This window comes from Euprymna scolopes, chromosome 15, assembly GCF_053919585.1.
Source record: "Euprymna scolopes isolate OS-2025 chromosome 15, ASM5391958v1, whole genome shotgun sequence".
Taxonomy (NCBI): Eukaryota; Metazoa; Mollusca; class Cephalopoda; order Sepiida; family Sepiolidae; genus Euprymna; species Euprymna scolopes.
Window position 1 is genome coordinate 36187436 of NC_136496.1, and position 14109 is coordinate 36201544.

At 31.1% G+C, this 14109-nt stretch overlaps 1 protein-coding gene across 6 annotated transcripts in view; it reads left to right on the forward strand.

The window, feature by feature from the left end:
• The window catches only part of LOC145293781 (histone deacetylase 11-like), a 104964-nt gene extending 91760 nt beyond the window's left edge, over positions 1-13204 (forward strand). For 4 of the 6 annotated variants that reach the window (XM_080140316.1, XM_080140321.1, XM_080140319.1 and 1 more), the window contains one exon: positions 11906-13204. In XM_080140316.1, coding sequence (XP_079996442.1) covers positions 11906-12009 — 104 coding nt within the window. In that variant the 3' untranslated portion in view covers positions 12010-13204. The remainder of the gene's footprint in view (positions 1-11905) is intronic. The other 2 variants (XM_080140315.1, XM_080140318.1) reach the window with 1 other exon arrangement.
• The last annotated feature ends 905 nt before the right edge of the window (positions 13205-14109 follow it).

Genomic DNA, 14109 nt, shown 5'->3' on the forward strand with positions numbered 1-14109 from the left:
TCAAATCACAACTTTATAATATAAAAGAATCGATAGAAAATTGACTCTATAATAATATATATAAAATCTGCATAAATAAAAATATCATATTTAAGCATATTTTATGACCGGGCTATGCCAGGCGTCCCTGCTAGCTTAGATAAATACCTTTCCAGTTTTAACAAAAGAGGTACAGTAATATCAGGAGGTCTCCATTTACGCTGAGCATCCACAGAATGCCAACATCAATATATTACATATGAAAGAGTCCGCTGTGGAATTTCTACACGTCTCACTACTTCAACACAATGTCTAAAAGTATTTTTAAAACAAAAATAACAAAGGATTTTCTTTAGTGTATTTATAGTAAGTAAAGATACGAGGGTCGTGCAATAAGTAATGCCCCTGACCCACTTCCCATAGAAGTAGAGCAACGAAACTTGGCACAGTTATTAGTCTTTCTCTACATAGGAACCACCCAGAGTTATGCATTTCTCCCATCGTTTGATGCAGCTCTGGAGACCGTTTTTGTAGAACACCGCAGGTTAGTCCTCCAACCACGACATGACTTCAGCATTCAAGGCTGCATCATCTGGGAAACGCTTTCCTTTCAAAAACAACTTCATGGCTGGGAAGAGGTGAAAGTCAGAGGGTGCAAGATCAGGAGAGTAGGGAGGATTGGGGATGGGGGGGTCATAATTACATACCCGTGCTTCTGATTTGGCGACATGCGAGTTGTGGACCGGAGCGTTGTCCTGCAGGAGGAGGATACCTTTGCTGATCTTGCCCCGCCTCTTAATTTTGATAGCTTCCCTTAATTTCCTTAAAAGTGAAGCATAATAGGCTCCTGTAATTGTGGTACCCTTTGCCTTTGCCAGGAAATCTGTCATCACTCCGTCCTGGTCCCAGAAGACTGTGAGCATGACTTTGCCAGCGGAGGGCTTCACCCTTGCCTTCTTTGGAGGTGTTGAGTCCAAGTGCTTCCACTGCATTGACTTTGGTCTCTGGATCATAGGGATGGACCCAGGTTTCATCCTTTGTAATCAGTCTTTTGAAAAACTTTGACTCATCTTCTTGGCACGTCTCCAAATTCATCCTCGAGCACTCAATGCATTCTCGCTTCTGGAATGGTGTGAGCAACCTTGGAATCCATCTGGCAGACACCTTATGCATATGTAAATGGTCATGAATGATAGTTTCCACAGACCCTGTACTAATATTGACACCTTGGGCTATTTGGCAAATAGTAATGCGCCGATCTTCCAAAATGGTAGCCTCAACTTGACGGACAGATGCCTCATCAATGACAGAAGGGGGTGGGCGACCAGGTCTGGGAGCTGTTTCCACAGACTTCCGGCCATGTTTGAATTCACGATGCCAGCGTTTTACAAGGTCATATGATGGGGCATTATCACCATAAGTTTCTTTCATTTCATCAAAAGTCTCCTGTGGTGTGCGTCCTTTCAAATACAAAAACCGGATCACTGCTTGACATTCAACAGGCTCCATTTCACACCTGACTCAGTTCAAACACCTGTAAAGCAGAAATCACAATTAGTTCAGAGCTGTAATTTACCACATAGCCCGTAGAAATATAAATCATTGCACATGCAAAATTTCAGCTAGATCAGACAACTGGAAGTGTGTCAGGGGCATTACTTATTGCACGCCCCTCGAATTTTCACTGAGATATTTTCTTAGCTAGAGTTAACATTATGGCATAACTATGTACAAAGTGTATAACTTTATTGCATATAGTATGATAGTATGTATGTCTGTCAGAAAGACGATGACCATCTGATCATCTGTAAAGACAATGGATGACATGTTGAATTGTGAAGCTTGGATTGCACAATCTCTAACTACTCCTCTCCTGATATTCTCAAATGGTCGCTCATTTTATTACTGACTATGTTTAACCCACAATTGTTCTGCTTAACAAAGCTTAAAATTTTGCATAGTCACCTTAAACACCTGAGGTGGTCATGCTGCTAACTGCATTTGCTTGAATACATACTGAATAATCTCCCTTGTAATCTATCCTGAACCATTCACATAGCCATACTGAAAACTGATATATATATATATATATATATATATATATATATATATATATATATATATATTCAAAAAAACTGTTCAAGTTTACAAACTGAATGAGCCAGCAAACTACAAGCGAGTATAAATATTAATACTAATATTAATGTGATAATCCTAACCAGATGAAAAAGCACATTATTCGAGATAGAGTATTGATATAAGAAAATTAATTTAAACTCTGTAAATTAGAATGTACAACAAATTATGTGACAAGGGATACAAGTTGAAAACTTAAATTTTTCCTTATACCATGGAGTTTCATGAATAAGAGTCATTCTTGAAAACTCCATGGAATAAGGATAATTTTAAATTTTCAACGTGTATTCCTTGTTGAATGATAAATTGATTTTAAATTTAAAATTAAATTGATTTTCTTGTATATATATATATATATATATATATATATATATATTAGTGATGGGATGATGTCAATATTAATAGTTTACCTGATTCCGATACAATTACCAATTCTGATTCTTTTAAAATCTCTAAATATTTAACTGTAGAGTTGTTTTTTGTTTGTTTGTTTGTTTTTTTTTCATCTCCAGATTACCATAAAAATCTATGTAATATGCGTACATATTTCCACAAATGTAAAAATACATTTGTGGGACTTTAGATCTATAGATTTTAGTTTGACTCATAGTTTAAAAGCAATCAATATTTATCATTATCAATTGAAAGTTAAGTTTAAAAAGAAAAACAATTGAAAGAATCGTTTTTGACATTGGAAAATATGCTCAAATTTTCTAATACCAATTCCAATATCCGCTAGAGTTATGTTTTTTTTTTTTGCTTTTTAATTAATTGTTCCAACACTGATTAAAATGTGAGATATAATTATTTCTACAATCAGACATAACACATCAGTCCACAATAACCAAGAAAGTTACAGACCAGAAGCCCTAAACGTTAGTTTTATCTCATTTTGGGCTTGTCAGTAGGACATAACTTTTGCATTTCATGGTTAGTGTGGACTGTTGTTTCCATACTGGTTCTTAAAATAATTATATATTTATATAGTGAGTTGATGATCCCAATTTTTCCCTGATTCTGATGAAAGTACTGATTCCGATTCTTAAAAAATCCCTATATATTTAGCAATAAAGTTTTTTTTTTTTTTTTTTTTTTCAGATTGCCCCAAAAAAAAAACATAATCTGAGCATATGTTTTCACAAACATAAAAGTACACTTGTGTGGGGATATATAGATTTTAGTTTTTCCGATAGTTTAAATATTTTTCATTTTATTAGTAGTATCAGCAATGGAAAATTAAGTTTTAAACAAAACAATAAAAAGAATCGTTTTTAGCATTGGAAAATAGGCACAAAATTTTCTAATTTAGATACTGATTTTGATACCACAAAAAGTTCCGATATTTTTTATTCCCGATTCCAATTAATTGTCCCAACACATTATATATATATATATATATATATATATATATATATATATATGAGAGAGAGAGATATTTATAACTGTACTTATGCAGAATAAGAACTGTTATCATCGGAATTTTGTGGGCAGTTTATGTAAAATACCGAATCGTGCCAAAATGTTGAGCTAATGAAATCAAAGCAGCCAACATCATTTAAGAAAACATTTCTTTGCTATTATCAGTTTATTATAAAACAAAACTAAGTATTTTTCTTGATTTAAACAAAAGAAAAATCAAAAAAAGAAAAACAAAATAAGTAAAAAAAAAATTCCGTTTGCTATCAGTTTTTTGTTATTCAAAAAATAAATATTTATTCATGAAACTTATCTTACAATGAATGTTTTTTTTTTCTTGATTTGAATTTTATTTCTCTTAAAGTTTCGTAAAAAATGTCTAATAAGTATTCATTGTATTTTCTTTGTAACAATAAAAAGAATATTGTTTTCATTTTTCAATTGATTTTTATTGAATTATCTTCATAATTTCATTGAACAAACTGGCCAGCATTTGTGGAAAAAAAAATAAAATCACAAGATTTTTGTTCAGCACCTTCCAACATTTTACGTAAACTGTTTGGATAATTCCAATGATGATCCTTATTCTGCATAAGTAGCTTGTATACAAGTCTGATGCATTAAGGAGATCAGGGTTTCATAAGGGGACTTTTTAGTTCATATGAAAAAAGAACTCACACACACAAAAATGGACTACTTGATCATCAACTCTGTACACTTGCTTTTGATATAATGCTTCTTAATTTTTTTTGATGAGGATTGATAATCTAAATATTAATTTACTTGTCCGACGTCTGGTGTCACAAAAAAATCATCACTAATTAATGAGAAACGAATTACTTTCCTTTAAAGTCACTTTTTATCAGGCAAAAATCATTAAAACCATTTCCTCTCAAAAAAATTAACAAAAAAAAAACATTACTGCTTACGGTTTCACATTGGCTATTTTTTATAATTTTTAAAAAAAGTCATGTTGAGAGAGGACTAATTTTTTTTATTATAAATTCTTTTTAAAATCCCAAAGAAATGTGAAAGTGAATATATTAAAAATTATTCGGAAAATAAAATGTATTGTGTTGAATTTTGATTGAAAAAAAATGTAAATTTTTTAAATTCCTTTTTGACTTTAAAAGGTAAAAAAAACTTACTAAAAAATTGTTTTAAATTCGTTATTTGTTTTATTTATATGACTGCTTATGGTTTCACATTGGCTATTTTTTATAATTTAAAAAAAATGTCATGTTGAGAGAGGACTAATTTTTTTTTATCATAAATTCTTTTTAAAATTCCAAAGAAATGTTAAAGTGAATAGACAACTGTTAATTTATAATTTATATCAAAAATTATTCGGAAAATAAAATGTGTGTTGTGTTGAATTTTGATTGAAAAAAAATGTAAATTTTTTAAATTCCTTTTTGACTTTAAAAGGTAAAAAAAACTTACTAAAAAAATTGTTTTAAATTCATTATTTGTTTTATTATATTTTTTTATTCATGTGTTCAACAAATTTTCACGGGTTCTGCTAGTATTTATTATTTAGATTATTTGGACTAGTGTTCTCATCTTTATCAAATGACTAGAAAATCTATGCAGCATTGACCGGTATTAAACATAACGTTAAATTCCTTAAAAATAAAATGAAGTAAAGAAAACAAAAGAAACTGCGACATGTGCATGCGAGTATTGTTTTTTTTATACAGTTTACTTCTTGTAAGTAAAAAAAATACTGAGGTCCAAATCAAAATATAAAGATAGCGAGTCAAATGCAATAACTGTTAGGCCAGCTTAACACAATCTTTAAAGTGTTTTCAAACCTATTTATTCTTAACATAATGTGAACGATTCGTGCATGCACAGTCATGAAACAGTTGATAAATCGATAAAAATCTGACAAAAAATAAATTAAAATTTCTCTTTTTTCTTTTTTTTTTTTTCATATTTGTTTATTACACCTCTACATGAAAAAAAACAAACAAAAAAAAACATTCTGATTTTGGTACTGGTCTTAAAATAATCATATTTCTTTCTCAAATCTATTTCAGTTTCTTGTAGCTGGTTTCCATGGACCTCATCTGGCCATAATGTAACAAACAACAATTACAGGTCAATGAGGAATAATGTCACTGATCTGACACTGATTTTGGTCATGTAGTTTTAAAATACCACAATCGCTCACCACGACCATTAGGAGATTATTTCAAAATGCACTTATTAAGCACTAGCTTTGACTAATGTAGTTTCAAAATTTCCCAACTTCTGCATCAAGGATGTAATGGTGGCTAAGTGGTTAATCTGAGCGTGCCAAGTTCAAATACAGGTTGTTCCACAGAAACACTTTCACTTAGGGATGTTTGCAACCTTCACATGTTCCCTCCTGTAAGTACCTGATATCTTTCTAGAAAGAATTCTAACTAGAAAGATACTGGAGAAATGAATGAATAATGCTCAACTACAAGAACAGCTGCTGCACTAACATTGGGACATTATTCAGCACTGATTTTGGCTTATGTAGTTTCAAAATTCCCCAGTTGCTGCACTGGCATTAAGATACTATTCAACTAATTGGTTGACAATGTAATGTATAATGGTATCATTTCTGTACTGATCACTAATAAGTAATTCAGAATGTTTTAAATAAGAAAACAACTCGAAATAAATGTTAACCCAAACAGATGTTTCCTGTATACATCTGCTTTGTTCTTTTTTTTCTTTTTTTTTTAAAAAGATAGTGGATTTCTTCAATGAGAATTCCGTTGTGGACAGATGCTTTTCAGTATAGTAGAACTCTGGGATACAGCATTAAAATTATTAACAAAATACAGTGCAGTATATAATGATACCCATGTATATAATCAAATAACATTTGTAAGGCGAGGCAAATACCGTAACTGTAATTGTATTCCACATCATAACCTAAAAAAAAAAACATATCCTAAGGCCACCGTATCCTGGGGTTCTACTGTATAGCATTCTTCTTTAAGTCATCTTGAAGATTTCTTCATTAATTTTCGTTTCTGTGTCTTCTTCAATTTTCTAAAGATTTCTTTTTCATCTTTTTGAGCCATTCTGCATTACTATTGTGGTCTTGTCATTTTTCCCATATATTGCTTCAAGTGTCTTGTTTCCAATAGGTTCAGTTTCTGTTTTTGTCCTATACATTTTAGTTAACTTGAATTTTATTATTCACAAAAGTTTTGTTTTGTTTTGTTTGTATTATTGAGATTTGTATCTGTATCTTCTCAGGTCTACATCCTTTTCTGACATTTTTTTTTTTTAAAGATTTTAATATTCTAATAATTAGATCATTAGCTCCTACTGCTATTCTCACCTAATATATAAAATTCTTTGCTTATATATTTTTGCACATTTTATTTATTATTTCTTGTTATTTTTTATGCTTACATTTTTAATTAATTAATTAATCCATATGGTCTGTTTTTAGTTTTTGCGCAGATGACGGTTTATTTTTTATTTGTACAGAATAAAGAACAAAAACTTTTATTTGAATTGCTGAAATTCTAATCTTATTTTCACCTTTGACCTTCTAGCAGTGTAATAGATAAAGTACTTGCTAAAATTCACTTGTAAATTAGACTCTTCTGGAGGTTGAAGGTTCAATCTTCAGTCTGGGTAATATGAAGAATGTAATTGCAAATCACTTAGGACTTTTACCCAGCCATGGCTGATGGAACGAGAACATGCTACTCACATGGATTAAATAAAAGATTCTGGTAGAAATTCTGTATAGATTCTTCAGTTCAACAAGATACACAGATGCCAAAATGTTGTGAAAATAATAAAGATGAGATTAGTAGTTTGAATTATTCAATAATATAAATTATCGATCATCATTTACAAAATTCAGAAAAATTATAACTTTTTATTCAATTTTGTTTTGTATATTAATTATTACATTTTGACCAATAATGTCTATTTTCTGTTTTATATATAACACTAGCGAGGGGTACCCGGCGTTGCCTGGGTGTTTGGAGGTGTGTGTGGTTATGGGTAAATTAAAACTCATGGACGGGGGGGGGGGGGTAAAATAAAAAAAAAAATGTTTTGGTAGGTAAGTATGAGGATCGAACCCGAAGACTTGAGGCAAAGTTGGAAATTAAAATGTGAAATAAAAAGAGTGCGACGTTAACCATTGGGCCACCACGAGATGCTAACAGAAACACGTTTGAATTTATTTAATTACTTGGATTTGACAGGTGCACGTTTTAATGACTTAATGAGGTCAACTTTTGACTGCGAGGTAGCATTTCATTTAGTGCGGGAATGCTTTCCTTTTTTCTTTTTTTTTCCCAAGATGTTGAGGGTAGGGGGAACAGCTCCCCTTGTCCAAATTGAATAGCAATTGTTTGATATATGGAAAATATTTCCACATTGATCAAAGCTGATTGCTTTCGGACATTTCTGCCGATAGACGGAAAATACCCCCAGAATTAGTGTCGCTTTTATTATAGGAAAAAGACTAATCCACATGCGGCAAGCGACAAATGTTGAATATTTATCTTCCTGAAGTCGAGCAAATTAAATAGACAGGTGAGCTCCGTTGTTAACTCTGAGATATTACGATTTACATGTGATATAAAAAGTTTTAAAAAGTTGTTAGGCGACCGACTGCTTCTCTGAAAAAAGCCTTTTGTAGACATACAGAAAAAGCGAACACACATACACACATACATATATACATTTTCGCGTTTATATATAACACTAGCGAGGGGTACCCGGCGTTGCTCGGGTGTTTGGAGGTGTGTGTAGTTTTGGGTAAATCAAAACTCGGGAAGGGGGGGGGTTAAAATAAAAATAAAAATGTTTTGGTAGGTAAGTATGTGGATCGAACCCGAACCCTTGAGGCAAAGTTGTAATTAAAGTGTGAAATAAAAAGAGTTCAATGGTTTTAATGCTAACGGAAATACATTTGAATTTATTTAATTACTTAAATTAGCAGGTGCACGTTTTAATGACTTAATGAGGTCAACTTTTGACTGCGGGGTAGCATTTCATTTAGTGCGGGAATGCTTTTTTTTTCCCCCGTAAGACATTGGGGGTAGGGGAAAACATTATAGGAAAAGGCCTAACCTACATGCAGCGAGCGAAAACTGTTGAATATTTATCTTCCTGAAGTCGAGCAAATTAAATAGACAGGCAAGCTCCATTGTTAACTCTGAGATATTACGTTTTACATGTGATATAAAAAGTTTTAAAAAGTTGTTAGGCGATCAACCGCTTCTCTGAAAAAAGCTTTTTGTAGACATACAGAAAAAGCGAACACGCATACATTTTCGCTTTTATATTTATAGACTAGCGAGGAGTACCCAGCGTTGCCCAGGTGTTTGGAGGTGTGTGTGTGTGGGGGGGGGGTAAAATAAAAAAAAATGTTTTGGTAGGTAAGTATGAGGATTGAACCCGAACCCTTGAGGCAAAGTTGTAAATTAAAGTGTGAAAAAAAAAGAGTGCGACGGTTTTAACCATTAGGCCACCGCGAGATGCTAATGGAAACACGTTTGAATTTATTTAATTACTTGGATTTGGCAGGTGCACGTTTTAATGACATAATGAGGTCAAGTTTGACTGCGGGATAGTATTTCATTTAGTGCGGGAATGCTTTTTTTAATTTTTATTTTCCCAAGATGTTGGGGGGGGGGCAGCTCCCCTTGTCCAAATTGAATAGAAATTGTTTGATGTATGGAAAATATTTCCACATTGATCAAAGCTGATTGCTTTCGGACATTTCTGCCGATTAGTGTCGCTTTTATTATAGGATATATATATACCAATCCTTATTGAAGGACCACATGCGGCGAGCAACAAATGTTGAATATTTATCTTCCCGAAGTCGAGCAAATTAAATAGACAGGCGAGCTCCATTGTTAACTCTGAGATATTACGATTTATATGTGATATAAAAAGTTTTAAGAAATTGTGGACTGACTGACCGCTTCTCTGAAAAAAGCCTTTTGTAGACATACAGAAAAAGCGAACACACATACACACATATATTTTCGCTTTTATATTTATAGATTAATAACATTAATTTAAATTTGAATTCAAATGATAATGTTCAGAATATATTAACAGACTTTTAAAGTTTAGATGCACCACTGCACTGCAGTAAACTGTTAAAATAAGTCACATTTGTTATTATCAATGTTATACATACATATAAATCCACGCTTGAGATATTCAAAAGTAGGAACTAATGAACTTATTAGATAGTCCTCGATAACAAGAGCAAAATATTTTATTATTTATCCAAAGGTAAGCAGTTACATTTGGTTGCTACAAACAGCCATCTGTTCCAGTCCATGACTTCGTCAGGCAACTCTGAACCATTCGATGCTATATGAAAAAAAAAGGCTTTTTTTTTTTTTTTATTTTTTTTTTTTTTAACGTTTGTTTTATATATAGCATCGAATGGTTCAGGGTCGCCTGATGAAGTCTCATTGACTGAAACAGATGGCTGTTTGTAGCAACCAAATGTAACTGTTTACCTTCAAATAAATAATATAGGATTTCTATGGAAATATTCTTCATTCACTTATATTTCCTTTTTATATATATATACCAATCCTTATTGAAGGACCTCAATGTAATATATATCCTGTACCTACTCTGTATTGCTCAGTAACATTTATTTGTAATTTTTTTTTTTTTTTTTAATTATGCCATAAGTAACTCTGTATGTACGAATGTGGAGTTAATCCCTTTTTTATAAATAGCAGCCATTGAAAATAAATCCAACCTGAACAAAGTATTTTGTGGAATTAGAGTTTATTCTGAAGAATATACTTCAATGATCCACAAGAAAAAAAATAAAAAACTAGAATAAAAAATGTTTTGGTAAAAAAAATGTTATCAATTTATTTTACTTTGTGTGTGTGTGTGTGTGTGTGTATATATATATATATATATATATATATATATATATATATATATATATATATATATATATATTAGCTATACTAACCTGGCATTGTCCAGGATCTATTGCGTTCAAGTTTTTTTTTTTTTTTTTGTTATTGTAAATATTTCCGTGTTCTATAACAATACTTTTTTTTTTCTCATATTCGGTATCTATGTTAAAAGTGAACCGGGTTTTGATTTAATAAGAACAAATAAGAAAAAAAAAAAAAAAAAAAAACTGAAAAAAATTAAGTAACAATAACTCTTACTAATATAATAAGAGTTAGTCGATTTTTCTTTTAAGGTTACTTTAAGAATTTCTATATAATATAAAATTTCTTGATTATATTATGTACTGATGAAAACATGTACGATAAAACATGTCATTTATGGGAAATATATTCAACTCCAAGTTTGACCACTCAAAATTTGATTTCTCCACTTGGAAATGTTGTACACTAGGGTTCATGTTCAGAAATCAAACCATTTAAATTCTTTGATATCTTCAGATATGACCCCCACCCCCACCACACCCTCCTGATTTTTATATCCATAGATAAACTGGCCCATGATTTTCAAAGAAGTGGATAATTGTCTACTACAAATTACACAAATATCTATATATATTCCAACAAGATGGGAAAGAGAAGAGTTGATTTTTATGGTTTTTAGAAAAAGATAGCTTGTTTGTGTTTCTGTTTGGTTGGACTAGAATTTCAATTAAAATAAAATCATTTTTTGTATTTTCTGATCCACCATTGATAAAAGGAAATAAAAGCAAGGGGAGATAAATCATTCTGTCATTTAACAAAGTGATAATGAATGGTGGATCAATACACGAAAACTGATTTTTATTTGTAATTTAAATGCTACTTGTTTTGGTGAGGATAGTTTTAATTCTGATATGTAAGTATATCAAAGAATTTTAACTTGGAATGTGATTTTCATGTGCGCCTCATACTGTATAAACATCAAATAAGTTTGTATGTGTTTGGTGAAATTTATATTTTGATTTGGTCAGGCTCATATTTTGATTTGGTAAGGCTCAGAGTTCTGACTGCAAGTATGTCGTTCAATGACCAAGTACTACAAAATAAAACTTTGTTACTTGTTTTAAACTGGAGTTGCGGTTTTGTTTGTGACAGATCAAGACCATAAAATTTACATTAATTCAAATAAAGATAATCACAGCTGTACAGTGAATGCATACTGATGCAACTTTATATATTTACAAAATAAATTATAGTAGAGTATGTTATAAATATAAATCTTAAAAATAAATTACAGTGGAGTTTCTATAGCAAATAACATTTTACATTAATGAGAATTAAAAGTTGGCTAGTTAGAATCAAATTTTACTTTGTCAGCTTAAATGCTACTTAGGCCCAACTTTTAAAATCCTGCTAACATTACTTTATATAGTTTATTTTATTCATAATCTTTTTTTATTCTTGTTTTGCAGTGTCTCCCCCACAATCACCAACGAGCCCAACATCTACAACAAATATGTCTATGAGTAGAGGCGGCTTCATTGCGAGATTATGCAGAAAAAAAACAATCCCCTGATTTGACCCTCAACTCTAAAATAAATATGGCAGCCATACAACAGAAACTTGCAAGACTTGATTTGGGTTATTCTCAAACAAGTGAAAAGTTAAAGTTTTTTTTTTTTTTATAAACATCTCCACATTATCATTCAATCATTCAATGCCTATTTACTCTCAATTGCAGAGATTTTATTGTGTATAATTTACTGAAAAAACAAAAATAATGATAAAAAATTAGCCTAAAGGGAGTTCTCAACCTGGGGATAATTAAATGTAAATTTGTCTGAATCAGCATATTTAATCTGCTCGATTCCATTATTGCCATTTGTCTCCCCAATTGTTTTTTTGGATCGAGTACTCACAGGCAGGATTGCAGAAAGGTAACCAGTATCTGAGTTAATGCATGTAAAAGCCTTAATTTGAACATCGTACTTCAGGTTATCAGTCTATGTCAATATTCACTTAGGGGATGAGTCAAAATACAGCCCGTGGACCTAATCCGGCTCATGGAGCTCTTATGGAAAGCAAAAATCATTAGGAAAAATTTTCAAAATGTAAATGTGTGAAAATGATTAAAAGAATGAGGTTCTGGAGAACCAAGTTCACGAAAAAGCAAAGCTAATGAGAAAAACCTTATGAAACATGTAAGGTCATTTATTTTGGCCCATATAGAAAAAAAAAAAAAAACGTCAGCAATATGGCCCCGTTTGAAAACTTTGGAGATCCCTGGCTAGTATATTCATAATTATAAAAACTCGGAGACCCAACACTTAAGAAGATTGATTTTTAAATCTGCATTGTGGCTGGTCTTTAAACCATTATAACTATTATAATTTTTAAACTTCAATTCATTAAAAAAAAAAAAAAAATACTCTTACTATTTATTTAAACTTGTGCATGCCAGGGCGCATGACTGAATTGGAAAACTGTGGATCTTCAAAAAGAACAGAAGACCACAACTAAGTGACAATATGCCACATGAAAAAAATGTCTGCATTTTTCTGAAGGAAGCTCCGTTATGGGCTAAAAATTAGAATTTAATTTGCATTTTGTGAATCAGGTGTATGTGAGTGTCCTCTCAGGTTTGCTTGACGTAAACTGCTGGATTATGCTGAGTGTTGCTGAGCAAAACTATGAAACAGAAAATAACATTCATCAGATACGAATTATAAAAAAATGGAAAAGCAAAAAAATAAAATATAACAACAATCGACCGTAAGTTTTTTGGGTTTTTTTTTCTCATATGATTAAAAACTTTTTTTTCTAGAGTGGCAAGTAGGGTTAGGGCTAATTCCTCCAATCGGTGATGGTAGGAAACAGCAACGTTTAACAAAGAAATAAATGAAAGACAATGAAATGAATAAAAAAATAGAGTTTTATTTGTAATTTTTTTTTCAAGAGAAACTTTCAAACTTTTTTTTTTTTTTTTTGCAAGATAATTTTAAGAAAAGTTTTAAGAAAAAATTGTTTAACTAGTTTTAAGAATGTGAAATTTAAAAATAAATGTATTTTATTTGTTTTCTTTTTGCTAATATACAATTGGTTTTGTAATAAGTTTTTTTGTTTTTAAGATAAATATTAAGAATATTTTTTTTAAGATAAATATTAAGAATATATTTTTTTAAGATAAGTATTAAGAATAACTCCTCACCATATTTTGGCAGTTTTCCAGACAAACCTGAGCAGACGCTTACGTACGTCAGGTTCACAAAATGCACTATTCAAATATTTATTTATATTTTTAAAAAAAAATCTGCATTGTGACTGGTCTTTAAACTAATTTTCAAACTTGTGACGCATTTAAACAAACTGTGGAAATACCTTTATGACTTATATAATTCTACACAAGTGAACAGAATCTACAAGTGGACGGTACCTTGTTTGTTTAATGGATACTGTTATGGACTATGGAATCAATTATACAAGTTAAAATCCAGGTAGAAGTATTGCAGCCAGTTATGCATTAACTTATTGAGAAAGGTATGAATACACAAATCCCATTCAGTCAATCATGAAAAATCAAAAATAAGGTTACGACCTTCAAAACTGCCACCAATGGAATCGTCAATAAAATTCACAATCCTTTTTGCAATTCAGCCATATTTGGTGCAAATAAAAT